This window comes from Bacillus rossius, chromosome 15 (assembly GCF_032445375.1).
Source record: "Bacillus rossius redtenbacheri isolate Brsri chromosome 15, Brsri_v3, whole genome shotgun sequence".
NCBI classification, from domain to species: Eukaryota; Metazoa; Arthropoda; class Insecta; order Phasmatodea; family Bacillidae; genus Bacillus; species Bacillus rossius.
Window position 1 is genome coordinate 10,619,396 of NC_086342.1, and position 19,771 is coordinate 10,639,166.

The 19,771-nt window shown below is 40.6% G+C and overlaps 1 protein-coding gene across 2 annotated transcripts in view; it reads right to left on the reverse strand.

Annotated features, from left to right (window-relative positions):
- The window catches only part of LOC134539250 (5-oxoprolinase), a 94,888-nt gene that overhangs the window by 55,349 nt on the left and 19,768 nt on the right, over positions 1-19,771 (reverse strand). For both annotated transcript variants that reach the window (XM_063381065.1, XM_063381064.1), the window contains 10 exons: positions 19,341-19,472; positions 17,689-17,890; positions 15,494-15,710; positions 13,492-13,630; positions 12,263-12,540; positions 8,577-8,724; positions 7,185-7,297; positions 5,527-5,800; positions 3,133-3,377; positions 1,972-2,083 (listed from right to left, as the gene is read on the reverse strand). In XM_063381065.1, the coding sequence (XP_063237135.1) occupies positions 1,972-2,083; positions 3,133-3,377; positions 5,527-5,800; positions 7,185-7,297; positions 8,577-8,724; positions 12,263-12,540; positions 13,492-13,630; positions 15,494-15,710; positions 17,689-17,890; positions 19,341-19,472 (1,860 nt within the window). The remainder of the gene's footprint in view (positions 1-1,971; positions 2,084-3,132; positions 3,378-5,526; positions 5,801-7,184; positions 7,298-8,576; positions 8,725-12,262; positions 12,541-13,491; positions 13,631-15,493; positions 15,711-17,688; positions 17,891-19,340; positions 19,473-19,771) is intronic.

Genomic DNA, 19,771 nt, shown 5'->3' on the forward strand with positions numbered 1-19,771 from the left:
TGCTATTTTCTTAAAGTTACATAGAATGAAGATCATTTAAAAATGAATTCTGGGAAACAGACATTATCCTTTAAATTCAGCTTAGAAAAAAATTTCATAAGTTACTTATTCTAAGTATTTCCAATATCTAATCTTTAAAAGTGATCAATTACTAATAATTTCATATGGTCGCCAATAACCCATAGCTTCTGTCCGAGATCGGCCCAATTCGTCATTCTTTCGCCCGTCAATGCCATCCATCTTAGCCAAGCGATTTACATGACTTCATACAGCCATCAAAATATTTTTCTACATCAGTGCAGCCCACAATCAAAAGTTTTTCTCTCAGAGGTTTGTAATGATGATTTTTGCTATTTATGTAGTATTCCTGTAAGTATTGTATTCGCATATCCTCGGAATGATTCAGTCATGAATAAACTGTTTGGACGTGAGTTTTAACAACCGCTATCTTTTTATGCAAAACATCTGTACAAACAAATACAGCACAAGCTTTTGACGGACGGATATAATTTTTCGAGTTATCCAATTTGCTGCAGGTCACGTGATCGATGGGCGGATGCAGGCTACACTTTGATGAGTGATCATACTATCTCAGAACCAAACTTTAAAATCATAAATCACAAACAAAAACTAGAAAAAAAAAGTTTTAAAATGTGCATGGATTCCATCTCTCTCATGACTAGAGACAAGATCCTATAATGAATTGCGATAAAACCAAATTAACACTGTCAACACACTACATAACACCGAAATGTAAATTAAAACCCCATAAAACACCAAAAATGCAACTACAATCATGAAATGAATAAGCATTTTTAATCATAAATTAACCTGAATCCCAAAAAAAAATAATATTTAATAAGTTAAATTCAATGAATTTAATGTATTCAGCACAAAGTTTTTTATAAAAAATGTATGTACTAAGCCGATCGTAAAATTATATATTTTACTTTTTTTTATCTTACAACTGTTATTAGAAAATAATTTTTACAATACCACATAGGTACATTTTGCGAACAAGTAATTGCAGATTTAGTTTTATTGTTCCAAGTGCATCATCCATCAGTCAAAATGACACTGTTTTGGTGGAAATAAAACATTTCTGCGTCAATTTGTTCAATAATAGTACACTATCTTTAAGAATAAACAGAATTCATAAAAAATCTATGACACCGAAATCTCCTGTCTAAAATAACGAAACTGGCCTAAAACTAAAAAAAAACAACACACAATCTTGTCTCCACGACCAAGGGTCGCCTTGCTCAGTAGCGTAGCCAGGATTTGTGTATGGGGGGAGGGTTTAGAAGCATCCCCCCCCCCCTATTAAAGTGAAATTTGGATTTTGAGGTGTAAAATAGTGCTATTTGAGCAGTTTTCGGTACTTAACTTTAAATATTGTAATGGTAAAAATATTATTAATTTTTTAATAAAAAAAATTGTTTGAGTGATGAAATAAGAAATTAATTAAACATATCTTAATCAATCCAAGTGCCTTGTCCATGTCCACTCAAAATCATAAATCATGCTCAAAGCTCGACAATACAAAAAAAAAGGAATAAAAATGGTCGGGTTACGGCAGAACTGGCCTATTCCTGGAAACAATTAGCTTTAGCTTGAAGAGTTACCCAGTCACCACCTGCTTATAATTACCGCGCTGGTTAAATACAGTAGGTGTAAGCTATTTGAAAGCTTGGGACCCGTCACGGAGTCACAACCTTATAGCTTCTGCTCGCGACAGGGGTAGGGAAAGGGAAGGAGAATCGGTAGGGCTCGCTTACTCTTCCCCGCCATTGCAGTGGCCGGTGATAGCAGTAAGAAACCCAGGCTTTTAGCTAACCTGCTTTCAGATAAGAAAAAAAAAAATGGTGGCTAAGGGGGGGTTAGAACCCCTAAAACCCCTTCCCTGGCTACGCTCCTGGCCTCGCTATGTGGTACTTCTCGCACTTCTCCCGGGCTCGCGGGGCAACCCACCTGGTTCAAGGGGACGTCATGTCCGACCATGCAGCGCAGGCAGTAGATCAGCGCCGACATGGTGATAGCCCGCGGGGCATTCGTGTTGCCCCACACCTCGTAGCCGGAGTCCCTGTACATTGGAGGAAGGGAAGAAAAAAAAAACAGTGACAGGTCTTCAGTCCTAGATTCTACGGTCCGGCGCATCGACTGAGCCACACCGTCGGATTTTTTTCAAGAGAAACTTCTTTGCTGAGGGGGGCTACAACTTTCGAGCGTCACGTATACAAGTATCACACTCTCGCAGACTCATTAAGAATCAAATTTTTTTTTTTGCCGCACGACTTCATTTTCCCTGTGTATTACAAATTTACACGTTCAGTTACGTAACATCATGCACGCCGCCCTTGCGCTACGACAGCCAAACTTTATTTAAAATTTAAATATTCAGTTGCCTATTTCAGGTTCGAGTTCTACTCGAAGAAGAAGAGAAGAAGAAGGTAGCCCATCCAACAGAACTCTTTAACGTCAGCTTAAAACGACCACAGCGGCACGGGCAGGAAAAGTACCTTCCGGAAAACTCGACGGCTCAAGTCAACATCCGCCAAGTTTACCGTTAGCGGAAAATCCAGGATTGGATCCTACCGGGGATTCGAACCCGGGTAGCCTTAGCGGGAGTAGTCACGTAACGTGACCGCTCAACAACAGAGGCCCGTAGAGGCAGGGCCGGCGGGTCCATACAGGTGAACCAGGCAACCGTCCAGGGCGCCAAGTAGCTGGGGGCAGCGCAGCACGACACATAACAGCTGATATCATATGTTTAACGATTATTGAAACTAGATGAAAATGGATTTTTGTAACAGTTTGGAATGTTTATATTGATATAAGTAATTATTTAAAGTCCACGGCGACCTGTTTATGATTTGTAATAAGTAAAAAAAGTAAAAAAACAAAAAAAAAACAAGCCTGCTTACATTTGAGATTGTTGACAAAATCTTAGGCTTACGTGATGTATTTTGAGGCAAGAGGAAAATATATTTTGGGGGTGTCCTGCGGGGGAGGGGGGCATTAAGGTTTTTCGCCTAGGGCGCCAATTTACCTAGCACCGGCCCTGACCTAGAGGGATTCTTCGAGAGACGGTGTCAGGGCATGGGGGAGTAGCGTGAAGCGGACGGAACTCACCTGAAGTCACACACGGCCGTCCCCTGCTCGACGTCGATGGACACCTTGAGACTGACGGGCGTGCCGTCGTCCATGAGCTCCTCGGCGGCCAGCTCCGTGCTTCCCGTGCGCTCGAGCGCGCGACGCCCCGCCCGCCTCAGCACGTCTCGCACGGCGAGCTCGGCGTTGCGCTGGACATGGCCCATGTAGGCCTGGACCACGTCGAGGCCGTAGGCGTCTATCAGCTCGCCCACCAGCAAGATGCCCTACGCACACACGCACACGCGCACGTAGACCCCCACCTTCCTGCGGGGCCGGCCGTCGCTCCGGCGACAGTGACGGGCGACGCGGGGAAGAGAGCCGAGTCGATCCAACTACTGATACACGTCTTTAAGGGGTCTAGTAACCAGTACCAAAACTGATTCAATACTCTTTTTACGTGACGACGTCTAATAAATAGATGAATGCTGGCTGCACGCACTGAAAAGTGTCCCGTTATGCACATTGTCCCGTTACGCTGTGTCCCGTTACGCTAATTGTCCCGTTAAGCTCATTGTACGCTTGCACCGCATCTATCTCTCTCCCACTCGATTGGAACAACCATCGATTTGACTTTTTCGAGGCACATTAAACTTGGAAACACTCCCATTCGTTTCCTACTTTTCCTATCATCGTCCTATCCTTAACAGAATAACACAGATTGGAAGAAGTTAAATAGCAAACATGTATAAAAGTTATAGTTATATTAAATTGTAGATTTCATTTCACTCCTTCTTTGTATCCATACAAAATAGTGATAATTCAATAAAAATGATTCAATTTTATTCATAAAAGTATGCAATCATTTCATCAATGTTTTGTTTTTACAGACAACCAATTTTTTTTTATAAATAATCACAGTGCAAGTCTCCAGAAATTCAAAATTTGTTCCCTAAAAATAAGGGAGTGGCCATGTCCTATCATGCAGTAGGAATACGGTTACGGTACAGGTGCAGCATATTCAACACCTAAACCCTTATTTTTGTGTCCTGGAGTACCAGCCTGAATTTTCTTCCTCCAAAACAATTTATCTTGTTACATAACTGACTTTGGTGACCAAATTTGGCCAAAGTTTCCAACCAGCAACGTAGTAAAGTCTCTTCATTTACTTGAGACCATGTATGTGCAGTATCATATATGGAATCCTTAACATTAAATTTCTTTTGAAAGTCAGTAAAGTCACAGTCTGAATAAAAAAGGCCTTGGATGAAGGAGCTTCCATAAAATCATTTAAAGTTTTGAATAAAACCTTGATCCATGGGTTGGATCAAATGAGATAACTTTAGGTGGCAGAGTATTACAAAAATGTTGCCAGAAACTATCTCAGCTACTGGCGAATAAGCTTTGCAGTTGGTTGTCCCATAAAATAACAGCTTTTTGTCTTCTGGTAGTTTACCCTATAGGTAGACATCAAAGAAATACTACCTATTGTAGCCGTTACGATGGTGCGACATCAGGAAAAATTTTATATAGTTTTTCGTTTCATGGTCGATACTCCAAAACCATTGTATGTACATCATTCATAAAAATCATAAAACAGCTATGGATAATATTAATTGAGCATTCATAAAAGCCAACGGATTGCCTACTTTTATTTATTTTGATTATTCGAAAAATAAATAAATATTTTCATGAGCCAATTTTAGACTTTCTATTTTTTATAAAGATTCACATCAGAAGCAAAGCTTTGCATCACTAACGAATCTTCAAATAAAACGAGTAACAAACTTCCTGGCAAAGTCAAATTGAATATTAAAAAGAGCTTCGATTAATTCGCTTAGTTGAAGCTTTGCACAGGCCTAGAAATGGCTCTTAGGATCGATGCCCTGGGACGCTGCTAACTCCAAGATACCCTCAGCCGTCCTGGTCGAAAGCCGCGCACACACTGTCCATTCAGGCAGAGATGGTCACAACTAACCACTGACCCTGCAGCTCCTCAACTGTTCTTCGACCATTGTCACGGCGCGGCGGTGCGTCATAGCTAGAGACCCGGAAAATTTTGCGGGTTCAATGACCTCCAGGATAAAGACTCCAATATCCTCTACACACTCGGGCGATTGCCAACTGTTCATCGGCCGCTGACTTGTGAGTCGTCTCGACCGGGTGGCCTGTGATTCGACACTTCTACGAGCGAGGGTCTCTAATCGGCCCTCAGTCCTCCAGATTAACAGTGAACCAATGACAGAAGCAGCACTAAAGGTATAATTATTTGAATTTTAGCACAACACGAAATTAACCCGCGAATTTTCCGGGTCTCTGGTCACAGCCCCGGGGAACACCGAGAGTTGGCGTCAACTTGATCGACGTTACACTACTTCGGCTTGAGAATTTTTCACGTCGAGAAGTGTAGGTGTGTTTGTCGGGAGAGGCTGGTACCTTGCGATTGGCCGCGATCTGCGCCTTCAGGTCGGAGAGGTTGTCGGAGAGGTTGCGGGTGCCGGACGAGCCGGGGACCTTGCCCGGGGAGTAGAGGATCTCAACGAGCCCCGCCTCGTCGAACACTCCCTCCTTCACCAGCAGGAAGCTCTTGAAGCTGGCGCCCTCCTCCAGCAGCGTGCGGGAGTGGGGCGGCATGGAGCCCGGGGTGATGCCCCCGATGTCCGCGTGGTGGCCGCGGCTCGCCACGAAGAACACCGGCTCCGGGGCGCCCCTGTAGCATACACGACGACCTTTACGACGGTCCTTCCACCGCAGCGGCGGTCATTAACAAGGAACCCTTTCACCACGCTTGCTACGACTCGAGACCGGAAAAATTCCACGGATTCGTTTCGCGATAAGCTGAAATTCAAACACGTGTGCAATACTGCCGGTTCTGCTATTGGCTCGCGGTTCAACTGGAGCTCTCTCCGGTCCGACGAGAGACCATCGACCAAAGAAGCGTCGGATAACAAGCTACCCAGTGGAGACGACTCGCAATTCGGTAACCGATGAACACACACGCATGTTTACTTGTGATGTGCAGAGGATAATGGAGGCTATCCCAAGAGGTCATCGAATCCGCGAATTTTTTCCGGTCCCTAGCTATAACTAAGAACAAGATTAGAAAGTGAAATGAGATGAAACTGAAATAACACCGAAAAATAACAAGTTTTATAGTTTCACCAATCCAAACCTTTTGTATCTTGAGCATTTTAAGGAAAAATTCAGGTTTAATCTGGATAGGGTCCTGTCCCATCTTGCCCGGATTCTACTGTAACTTATTTATGTTGAAATCTTATTTACCATGTTTTATTGCATAATCGTTGAACGCACATAATCGTTGCACCGTTATTTTAGGGTGTCAAAATATGGAGAAAATTTTCTCACATAAACATTGCATGATGTTATTGGTCCTACCATTAAATTCCAAGTGCTTTGTGTAGGTAGTTTTCCCATATAAATCAATGTATTTTAAAGTTTAAATCTAATATTCACTCGGATATTACCGCTTACTTATTTAACTAACAGAATTACAAAGTTGCCTGATGTGTACATTTTATTTTAAAGACGTTTTTAAACGTTATAACCTTTATCTGTTCGCCTTTGTCCAGCTGTGTACCGCTTATAAAAATGTAGCCAGCGCTAGTTAGCATCATTCTTGTTTGGTTATGCTGCTTCCCATACAGAGCGTGGGCACGTACTTGAATACTGATATTGATAGCTCACCAATAATTGCATGCAACACGTGTGCTCTGTCTAGTGTCAAGTTAACTACATTTGATAGCTCGCACTCTTTCGTGGTAAGTATGTACTACGACAATAGTTATGCGTTAGTTCCGGCCATGGTTTTAGTTTTTCTATTTAAAGTTGAAAAAAAATGCTTTTGTTGCATTAATTATTAATTTTAATAATTTGGCGTGCTTGTTTATACTCTACTTTTTAAATAAATGTAATTTCCATGAATAGGTTTTGTTTTTAAAAATAACTTGACCTAACAAAAAATGCTTTTTCTCGCATAAAAATTGCACCCCTACATTTCAAACTTGGTTTTAGTACAAAATGTGCAACAATTATGCGATGAAACACAGTAATTGAGAATATCACACAAAACTCACTTGTAGAAGACGGGAGTGATAACAGTGAGATCCGGCAGGTGCGTGCCGCCTGCCTCGGGATGGTTACTCAGGATGACGTCTCCCTCGCGGAACTTCCCTTCCAACGCCCGTATCTGGACACAAAAAAAAAATATAAAGTCACCCGCCAAAGCAACGCACCTAGGGATGGCAATACTTCTCAACACATCGACATGCTGGTATTTCGACGTAACACTTGAATTATATTGATGACGATAAAATATCAGCCTCAAAATATGTCATTCTATTAAAATATACAAACGTTTACCCATGCTATACTAATTATAAAATTAACTATTATTACAGTTAAATTTTATATTGAGTTCTTGATATATCTAAGCTGGTATAAAGGAATTACCTAATACAATTAGTTCAGGCCTTCGGTCCACCATTTTATTATTTTTACACCAAATTTATTTGAAAATAATTTTAATTAAAAACAATTATTTAAAAAAAAATATATATACCTACCAGAACAAAATTTGTCACTAAAATATTGATAAATTACAGATATTTTGAACCTAAAATACCAATATTTATGATATATTGGACATATTTATTTATCGTTTGCCACCCATAAAGGCACCGGCAACATAAAAAAAAATAATGAATAAGTATTTTTGCATCTTGTCAACACTGGGGTCATGGAGACAGATCGTGAGATAGAGCCATGGCAGGTGGCGTAGGAAATGAGAGTAACTGGAGAAAACCAGCAGTCTTACAAATGATCAAACCACTCAAACTTAGTGGTCCCCACAAAAAAAAAATCAGCAAATTCACGTGGTTACAAATGCACTTACAATACGAAACTCAGACACAAATAAATTTAATATACAATTCTTTAAAATAATGCCAAGCGTGATAATATATATGCCAATGCGTGAATGTCTGCAAATGCCAGAATCCAATTTCAGAAGAAGAAAAAAATTAAAACTAGAGTCGCTCGACTGTTTGCCAATTACAGAAAGCACCGTGCCGGAACCGAAGGATGCCGGATTGAAGAGCACCGACTGTCAGGGGTGTAGCCAGGGGGGGGGAGGGGTTTTAGAGGTTCAAACCCCCCCATTTAGCAACAAATCTTTAATTAATTTCTTATTCATCACTCAAACAAATTTCATATTAAAAATTAATAAAAATTTTGCCATTAAAATATTTAAATTCAAGTACCGAAAACTGCTGAAATAGCACTATTTTACACCTTAAAATCCGAATTTTCGCAGGGGAGGAGGACCCCCCCCGGACCCACCGCTTTTAATAAGGGAAGGGTGGGGGGGAAGGGGCATACTTCTTAACACCCCCCCCCCCCCCCCATACACAAATGCTGGCTACGCCCCTGCCGACTGCACGATGAAGGTACAGCTTTTGTCGAGGCACCTGGTACATGACAGCTTCCTGCATGGAGCCAAGGTGCACGGGAATGTGAGGGGCGTTCGAGACCAGGCCGCCGTCCGGACCGAACAGGGCGCAGGAGAAGTCCAGCCGCTCCTTGATGTTGGTCGAGATGGACGTCCGCTGCAGGATCCTGGAACATACCAAACAAAGACGAGCTCTCAGAACACTTGTCGACAGTCATAGAAGAATAACCAGTGGCGTAGTAGCCAGGATTTGTGTACAGGGGGGTGTTAAGAAGCATGGCCCCCCCTCCCCCCCCCGTATTAAAACAGGGGGTCCGGGGGTCCTCCCCCAGGAAAATTTGGATTTTAAGGTGTAAAATAGTGCTATTTTTAGCAGTTTTCGGTACTTGAATTTAAATATTGTAATGGTAAAAATTTTATTAATTTTTAATATGAAATTTCATTGAGTGATGAATAAGAAATTGAAATAAAAATTTAGTGCTAAGGAGGGGGTTTGAACCTCTAAACCCCCCCCCCCCCCCTCCCTGGCTACGCCCCTGAAAATAACACCCTGTATCCTGGGGAGCAAAGTTTACTAACTACCAGCCAGAGATGTCTCAACCACGGCAGTTGTGCAATAAGATTTTAGAATGAGTAAGAGAAATATCAACTTATAACAACTTTGTCAGTAATTCACATCCACCATTTTTATTGTATACTGCAATACAATAAAAAGACTCTTTTAACTGTAAAAGATTTTAAAAAATTAAATCCAGAAGAAAAAAACACAATAGAGATATGTAAACAAATGGCGTAAAAATACAATAAATAGTGACAAGATTATAAGGTAAATTGGGATAAAAACGAAATAACACAGTAATTCATGTCAATATAACATGTAACACTGAAATGCAAGTTAATAAACATATCAAATTACAAGAAAAATTTTATCTTTTACTATGGTAAATTCATTGACTGCAATTTATTGAGCACGATTGTTTACCAAAATGTATTAACCACATAGGTTGGAAAAAAAAATTAATATTATATTGTTTGATCTTGCATCGCTTTCTAGTTAAATTAATGATGGCACATTTTTAAAACATACAAAAATTTGCAGTTGTAATTTTAATTTTCCAAGTAGTTATGTTATAGACATGCTTATTACTAATGATTTTATTGTATATATAGATACCTCATGTGCCAGTCAAAATTTTAACATTTCGGTGAAAAAAAAAGTATTAAGAAATATTTTTACATTCATATGTGCTGAATAATACAATATTTTTATGAATAAAGACAATGTATGAAAATAAAAACTCCTGCTATAAAAATGTAATTGACATAAAAAATAAAACCACAAAATCTTGTCCATAACAATAAACACTCTTTGATCAGGTATTCTTGAGACAACAGCTATGTCAGCTTATTTGATTTTTCCTGGTTATCAAACTTTAATAAAGTTTTAACGAGAACACCAAGGGAAAATTAATAAACCGAACAATGATGTTTTAAACAAGTAGATGCTCTTTACCCAGAATAAATACACATAAACAATGAGTGAACTAAAAAAGTGTACAGCTCAGTAGGTCAAAAAAACACCTGAATCCGACAAAATTTTTTTTTAACAACAGCTCTTATCAGTGCCCGGATTACATAAGGTGTTAAACTCGAGAATACAGTATTAAAGAGTGCTGACTATGTGCAGTGTTCCATCAATTTCAGTAATAAATTCATGAAGTCCTGGTCAGGGTGCAATGACTGAATAAAGGGTGGAAATCGCTGAATAAGCCAGACATAGAGCCAAGATTTTATAGTGTTTTAAAAAAAAATATTAAATCACTAATTGCAATAAATTCAATCTTAATGACCTATGTAATTAAATTTCTATTTTATCTTTTGCTTTATTTTGTATAGCTACATCACTATCTTATCAGTTATCACTTTTCATTTGTGGATATTTTAGAATGTTTTGTTCCCTAATTATTATTACGATTGAATACATTTTTTACCTTAATTTGTGTAATTATTGTAATCCGGTTGCTTTTGTTTTTGTAGATTCTGTGGGGCTTTGTTAGTAATTTCGATGTTGTATATGTTTGTAACTTTATGTATTTGTCCTTATCTGTTGTTATCACTGCAAGCATGTGGTACTCTCCTCTCGTATGTTGGCCATATGGGGTAGTCTTGCCTGCTGTGGTGTATGTAAGAGGGGAGGAGTCCATATATTTTAAGTGATATCCTTGTATTTGTCCTTATGTGTCGCGCCTCCTACTAAAGTCTTATAACTGTCAGTGGGCAAGTTACAAAATTAAATTTATACATTTAAAAAAAAATTAAAAATTAAAATACATGTAATAATAAGTTCATATAATGTACAATTATGGTGAATTGCTTCAACAACTCATGGTAAGACACTTAAAAAGTGAACATAAAACAATACTGCATATATTGATGAGAGTAAGTTAAACAAAAAACTACTACTAAAACATTAAATATGCTTCTGAAATGTTTCTTACTTCACTAAAAAGTTCTAAAATGAAAATAAAAATTGCAGTGAAACTTTTTTAAATGCAATTTCTAGAGCCAAAACTTCATGTTTCGATATTTTAACAATTTTTTTCTTCCAGTGTATCAAAACAAGCTAGGAAGGGATACACGGGTACAAAAAATAGTAACTTTCTCTTTTGTCTTAAATAAGCCGAGACACGAAACCAAGGGCAGATCCAGAACGATGATAAGGGAGGGCGAAATTAAATTTTCTAGTACAATTTTAGTACATTTTTAATTGAAATATTTTTGTACTTTTTATTTTGTGGTTCAAAAACGTCCTGTTATCTACAGAACAGCAGTAAAATATTACTCTTTAGTAAGTTTGGAAAACCATGATTACGGATTAGGAGAGAAAATATGAAAATTATTCAGGAGGGGACCATGCTGTTATTCCCCCCTCCCACGATCCACCAGCGCACGGAATAGACTTCGCTTATATCGTTATATCCACGGAACTCTACTGAAGACAGATATATATATGGTGCGACCGATATTCGAGGGCAACCCTAAGGTTGAAAATTTTTGGATTTTTATGACCAAAATGATAGGTGCGACCCATACACGCAGAGGAGACCCTTCTGCGAGTAAATATGGTGGGTAATTAAGGTGATTTTTTGCTGTATTTCGATTTTATGCTGTGTTATCGACTTCCATTTCGGCATTTGGCGGTGTATAGACTTCAATTTCACTGTTTTTTTTGTTTTTTTTTAAGTTTGGTCGCCATTCGCCACGTGACCTTGCCTCCGGCACGGGGCGACGCACGCTCGCGCCTTTGAATATATATACTGTATAGAAGTCGCCAGCCCAGGTTAAAATTTCTAACACGGTTTGAGGTAGTTGGTTAATTCACCGCCGCAATCGCCACCATCTCTAGGGCATCGACTTGTGGTGGTCCCTAGCGGACAAGTGTCGAACTCTTCAAATACCCCTTCCCCCTCCCGTTGAATGACCTTGAGCTGCAGTGAATGATTAGTGGGGGGGTGTGGGGGAATGACAGCGGGCGACAGTGCTGCGCTCTAACGTGTAAATGACGATACAGGGCGTTACGGCAGCGCCCTGCAGCGGTGAAAGTTCCCGAGCCGCTCATCATACGCTCCTGAAAAACGTAGAGTAAATCCTATCCGCTCGCAACTTCTATACAGTATATAATGTTCAAAGCTCGCGCCGACTCACCGGCCCATCTGCTCGGCGATGCTCATGAAGCGGTGGGAGAAGATGCTCAGCTGGACGGAGTCGAGCCGGGTGCCGACCGGGCGGGGATCCCCGGAGCCGATTGTGACCACGACGTCTCCCCCCTTGGTGACGTGGGCGGAGCATCCGGGCTCCACCAGCAGGGCGCTGAGCTTGTCGACGATGATGGCGGGGCCCTGTACCACGTGGTGCGCCCGCAGGCTGTGCTGGAGGTACACCCCCGTCCTCTGGTAGCCGCCCTCGAAGTACACGCTCGTCACCTGCCGCAATGAGACACGGGCCGGTCGATACCTCAGGAGTGGAGCCCACGCGCGAACAGAAGTGAAACGTCTCGCCCGTCACGCACAAATACAGATAAATTGGATGTAGTTATGCAAAAAGGAACCAACCCACAAGTTCATTCATTTTATTTGAAAATAAATTAAAATAGTACAAGGTTGATCGTACCGTCGTTGCTATTATTATACCAGTATTTATACTAGACCATTAAAATCATACCCACATTATGTTATCAATAGGAGAATTACAATTTATAATTAACTTTAACTTCAAAATACTCAGAATAGGTTTCATGTGGGTTGGTTCCTTTTTGCATAACGACGTCCAATTATCAGTATTTTTTATTGAACAAGATATAACAATCAAGACTAGTAAGTATGCGGGTATGATCTCAAATGAAAAAAAAAAAACTTGTCCACACCCTGTACTCTCGCATCCGTTCAATGACACTTTTCCGTGCCTCTTTTAGCAGTTTGTACCCGCGTTGACTTTGATAACACCTCTTATCTGCTTCTGCTTTTTTTTTATGATTTTCAGGCAAGATGTTGGATCACGACGTCCAGATGAATACGATGAAAGAACAAAAAAAAAAAAAAACAGTCCAATTGAAAAAATAAATTACACTTATAGTCTCTCTCGCAAGTATATGAGTCCTTTTGACATTTCAAAACACAGTGTTCGTATACCAAAAATAAATTACACTTATAAAACTAACCTCTTAAGTCTCTACATATTTCTTACATTTTCAATCGCACTATTTACATAAAAATGAATGATACTTATAAAGTTAATTGCACAAATACATAAGTCTTTTCCGCACCGATAAATAAATTGTAGATACTAAAATTTAAAAAAAATATATGGTAGCGCCAATCGGTTCGAGATAAAGATTTTGGAAATAAATATACTGGAACAAAGAAAAACACAGTTACCTTGTCGCAACTAGGACTCTTGTCCGAAGAAAGTATCTCAGGATCCTCGTGTGGAATGCCTTTGCCAACACCTCGGACCCTCAGGTCATCGACGATGATGTTGCGATTCATCAAGACAAAGCCAAACTCTGTTTTGTACCTACCAGGGAGACAAGAAAAAACCATTTGAATATTTACAGTGACCAACAACACTATTAATAGTTCATAGTTAAGAGACAATATTAAATTGTGAAATGCAATAAACCCGAAATAACACGGGAAATCACGTCTATACACCATAACACAGACATGCAAGTTAATACATCATAAAGCAATGAAATGTAACTAAATACATGAAGTTAATCAGTATTTTTAACAAAATCTTAAAATTAATCTCAATTATGTCATACTTCACTATCTTAAATTCAATGAATGTAATTTATTCAGTATGTACATTGTAGCAAAACACATTTACTAAATAGATTTGGTAAAAAATTTTTTAACTACTTTTGACCTTGCAACTGTTATTAGTAAATCATTTTTACATTACGATGGAACATTTTTTAAACACACAAATATTTGCCTGTTTATGTTTATTGTTCCAAGTAGTTCCGTCCTAGAAATACTTATTAAAAAATTATTATTTTGTACAACTGCATCATATATTGGTCAAAATGACACAGTTTTGGTGAAATACCTATTATTAAATATGTAAATGTCAAACTTGTTCAATAATATGCAATCTTATTGAAAAAAAAAATCCATAAAAGATAAAAACAATAACACTGAGATCTCCTGTTTGAAAAATTAAATTTGCCTAAAAAAAACATAATCTTGTCGTTATTTATTGTTAATGGAACAGTTTTAAAAGCCCCTTAACTTTTACCTCTTCCAGCCCCAGTAACTTATATCAGTATGTAGATCACATAACACATAAATGTGACCTTGCTAAAAAATGATCCTGTTAGTAATATTCCATCACTTGACGCCAATTCTCAATAAACCAGTATGCTTCAAGACCGACCAATTAGCTTTAAATGAGACTTTAGGACAAGAAAATACTTTACTTATTTTGCATCAAACCACTGTAAACACAAACATTGGCACAGTTTAAAAGATCTTGTTTACAAATATTCACTATAAACTATATGTTTACGTCTCAATATTATAAATATAAACGGCCTAACGGTAGTTAAACTGGCTCTTGCTGCCATGACACCTAGACGATCGCCAGTCTATCATGATCGCCACCCGAAGCAGGATGTTCAGCGACCACGGGTGATTTATCCCCGTCCTCCGGCGTGTGGGGACACCTAGTAACCACTTTGGTTACTTCTTGTAGGCGGTTAGGCCAGATTTGAGTAGTTAGGGGGTTGCGAGCTTCGTCGCACTTGGGCTATGTCACGACCCTGGGAGGAGACAGCCGGGTCCACGTTCTCTTAAACCGTGTGGTGCCGCCCATATTCATTCGAAGCTCATTACACCGCGTGACTCTTTTCAACCCCAGTGCGATAGCAACATCTAAAAAAACCAATATTCACACAGGCCTCTTAATGAATAGATTCTATTTTGGGATGGTTCAGATGATATTATAATGTACCCCCTCAATGATGTTCTCATTGTGCCTCTCTCTCTCCTCCTGCCCTTCCTGTGCCACTGAACTACAGGAGGCTGCGAGAACCAGTGGCTTAGCCAGGATTTGTGTATGGGAGGTGTTAAGAAGCATGCCCCCCCCCCCCCCCACGTATTAAAGTGGGGGTCCAGGGGTCCTCACCCGGGAAAATTTGGATTTTAAGGTGTAAAATAGTGCTATTTTAGCAGTTTTCGGTACTCAAATTTAAATATTGCAATGGTAAAATTTTTTTTATTAATTTTTAATATGAAATTTCATTGAGTGATGAATAAGAAATTATTTAATGATTTGGTGCTAAGGGGGGGGGGGGGGGTTTAACCCCTAAAACCACCCCCTGGCTACGCCCCTGGCGAGAACACAGGGTGCCAAAGTTTCAAAGCGTGGCCCCACCTCTTGGTGAAAGTCTCGCGGAAGTCGCCGTGCCGGGGGGCGCCCTCCCCGGACCCGGGGGCAGCCGTGCACATGAGCGCGCAGTCCGTGCCGTCGTAGCGGAGGTGCAGGAACGCCTCCGTCTCGATCTGCTCGGGGCGGAACCCCTGCTGCCCCAGCTGCTCTCGGCACTGCCCCTCCAGGACTCCCAGCCTCTCGTCCAGGTACGAGAAGGAGTCTGCAACGACAAGACCGACGCCGTTATGTTACCGTATTTACTCGCGTAAAGGCCCCCTTTTTTTTCCAAATTTTCGACTCCAAAAAAGGGGGAGGGGGCCTATACGTGAATTTGGAGGAAAAAATAAATGGAGGCAGCGACGCGGCAGGAGGGAGAGAGAGGCAGCTAGTCCGGCGGGAGGAGAGGCAGAGGCGTGGCTTAACCTCCCTCCTGCCAGCTAGCCAGCCAACCAGACAAAGCTCCACCCACTTCCCTTCCTTCTTCACTTCCCCTCTTCCTCCCCTCTTCTACTATAGTCAACACTGCACATCAACACAAGCCCTTGAGTCCAGCTTTCTTTATCTTTATGTCGTTTGAGATAGGGCTAACTGCTTACGTCTGGCAGCCTCACGGCAGTCCTACTGAGAACGGACAAACTATAATACCAGTCTCTGTATCACTGCCGCTTACAAAATCACCTCCCGCCGCTCACAATACGTGGCTTGCTGTTTGATGCTTGCCAAGCTGCCCTGCCCTCAGATAAACCCAGAAAAACACGTTTTTAAATTTTTTTCTCAAAAATGTTTACAAAATAAGGAGGGGGGGCGTATACGCGGGCGGGGCCTTTACGCGAGCAAATACTGTATGTCACGTGACTACACACAGGAAGGCTTCACACCGATGTTTCCAAGCCACCGGGCCTCAAACCATAAGGTGTAAAAAATGAACAATAATCTGTGGCACATAGCACGAACAAAAGTTTACAGATACAAAAGGGGAAACTTTAAGGTATTATTAACTGTTTAATGAAATTTTACTAAGATGGGTCCAAAAGACGGAGTTTAGAATTTTATCAAGTCTTTTCCACTGGAGTTGTTTCATTATATAGGTAGTTCAACTCTTCGGTCTGAAAATTGAATGATCGGATAGTCGACAAAGCTGCTCAGGCAGTGATTTCTAGAGGCTGGTACGGAAACTATGTGCGATTTGCGTCCGGAGATTTAGTTGGAAAAAATACAATTTGCGTGTATTTATCACGCTCAAAATTATTTTTTTAGAATTAGAGTTTTGTATTATAAGTAGAGACCTGTAAAATTCGCAGATTCATTCGGCGATAGGCTGGAATTCAAACACACATACCTCTCAGATAATTTCGCTATTGGCTTACTGTTCATCTGGACGAATCTCAACCAGTTAATAACACCTCAACCAAAGAGAAGGATCGAATCACAGACAAACCAGCTGAGACGACTCACAAGTCGGCAGCCAATGGAACTTGCGTTATTTGTCCCGAGCATACAGGGGGTTTGTGCAGGCCATCGAAACCGCGAATTTTGCAGGTCTCTACTGATGGGAACGTATTGGATCCTCACTTCTGATGAATCAACAGAAACCCTGATACAACTGACTTTCATTTGTAAACGGAAGCCTCGACACAATTGACCATATTTATAACTTTCAAAAATGATCTTTTTTTTTTCATACCCTATTTAACCCCCACAGGGGGTGAATTTTCAAAATTTTCCTTTGAGTGTTCACATACGACACAGGGTCGGGCAGACTTTCGAGTGAGATGGGCCTGATATTGCGGAAACAGATGCTCCAATATCGCACCCTGAGTACAAGACTATCGTAACTCAAAAAATTGAGGTTTTTGAGATATTTTTACCATAAGCAGTAAAATACCATCATCTAGGCACTGCGAGACTATCGCAATATCATATTTACTTTTTTACGGGACTCATGGCAAAAATAACGTAGCGTCGCACTCTGGAAAACATTATATGAGAATATGTGCATGACTATGGCATCTGAGTTGTAATAGTATTGCACTGATTTTTGAGTTACGATAGTCTTGTACTCAGGGTAGCGATATTTCCAGGAGAGCTGCAAACATGTATTTTTTCTCTGCGTCTGCATGGACTTTTATGACGGTGAAAATATTTTTATTCAAACGGAACATGAAGTACGAGAGCGCTGGGCGGATGACGCGGCTGACCTGGCCGGTAGAGCTTGGAGCACGGCTCCTGGGCCTCGTGAACGACGTCCGCCAGCGCCATGCCGTACGCCGACAGGATGCCGGCGTACTTGTGCACGAACACCTTGCCCATGCCCAGGGAGCGGGCGATGGCGCAGGCGTGCTGGCCTCCGGCGCCGCCGAAGCACGCCAGCACGTGCCGGCTCGTGTCGTGGCCCTTGGCCTGCGGTCACGGACCCACACACACACGGGGGTGGCACTCGCGGGACAACCTTCCCTCTCCGCACTTGGTCGGTACTCGCACTACCGTGTTTGACTAATAAGCAACCAGGGGGTTTTTGATTCCCAGCCTTTAACTTCCCAACCTTTAACAGGCCTGTGCGAACAGGGGCGCAACAACGGGGGAGGGGGGAGGGGCAAGGGGTATTTTGCCCCCCCCCCCTTCTCTGAAACCTTGAAGTGGGGGCAAACGGGGGCAAAGAAAGTGCTGTGTAATCAATTTTTAGATAATAAAACTGCTTAAATAGCACCATTTTCCACCTTGAAATACATGACCCCCGGACCCCCCCCCCCCCCCCCCGCTTCAATAGGGGGGATCGATGATTCTTTATAAAAAGGTATATTGCCACTCCCCCCCCCCCCCCTTTTGGAAATTTAGTTGTTGCGCCCCTGTGTGCGAATAACAGTTTCTTTATGCGATGCGAATTTAAAAACCTAATTTTTTTTAAATATTCATAAAGTCAAATCCAATCGTGAATACTGTTTTCAGCGAAACTGTATTAAACTTATCTTACAAAATACAGGATTGAAGCAAAAAAAAAAAGTATCGTTTGACATTTGAAATGAATAAAGTGATTAACAAATGATTGGGCCCTGTGTATAATATCATACAATATAAATTATAACATAACCGTGCATAAAATTAATGTCGAGCGTTCATAAAAGCGAACGGAGAATCATATTTTGGTTCTTTTCAGTAACCAACTCTGTTCACGCAAAACATGAACAAAACCGAAATTTATTTTCACGAGCGTTATCTCGGTATTACCGTCTCTTAAAGCTTTGCACCACAACCGAAGATTCAAGTAAAAAGAATAGCAACTTTCATGGCAAAGTCAAATAGAGTATTATAAAGAGCTTCAGTTGAATTTCTCAGTCGAAGCATCGCACAGGACTAACCTTTGGTGTGTCTTTTTGCAAATACCAATTAACTGAGGCAAATACAGCAGATGATTTGATTTTCTAAGCCCATGTTCAAATGAGATGAAAAAACTAAAACCATTTACAATATTTCCCCGGCATACATGATGAGAATTATTGCAAGCTTGAAGAGTTTAAAGCTTCCACGCGTCTTTCATTAGAATTCGTCTTTTGGCTTAATTTTGTCTTTAATTTGAACCGTGCATGGTTAAAATTAGGACAAACAATAGTTTGAATATAAATTTCTGTATGAATCACTATCTAAAATTACCATTCACATACATATCTGTTGTATTTTAACAATATTTTAATCATCTGGAAAAGTGCAATGACAGAATATCACTTTCCAGTTTTATTTATTTATAAATTCTTGCCAACATATTTATTTTTATAACCACAGAAGTTTTTTAATATAATTATATCTCATTATCGACCACAGCATCAGACAGAAGCAGCAGAAAATAAGATCAAACCTGGGTAAGGGCTCTGATTGGTCGACACATTGCTTCGTTGGCAACACGGATGAACCCCATGGCCACGTCTTCCACCGACATTTCCCCTCGCTTGCCTTCTCCCTCCGGTTGGCTGGCCAGAAATTGGTTGATCTGCAAGCACAAGATCGCAAACCTTCAATCTCAACTAGTAGTTACACGCATTGCCAGAAGTGGATCCGTGATCTTAGAAGGGGGCTTGAGAGACTTAAATCTCCCCACCACTTCTGATCCAGAATAGCATTGGATAAAAAAAATTATTTTTTTTTTTTTGGAAATAATGGGAAAATATTGACTTAAAACCCAATCCCTCCCCCTTCATATGCTTCAGCATCCGACATTGCACATTACCAAAATCCATGTTTCTTGTCTGAATACAGCATATTATTAAACAAGTATGAAACTTGAATGTT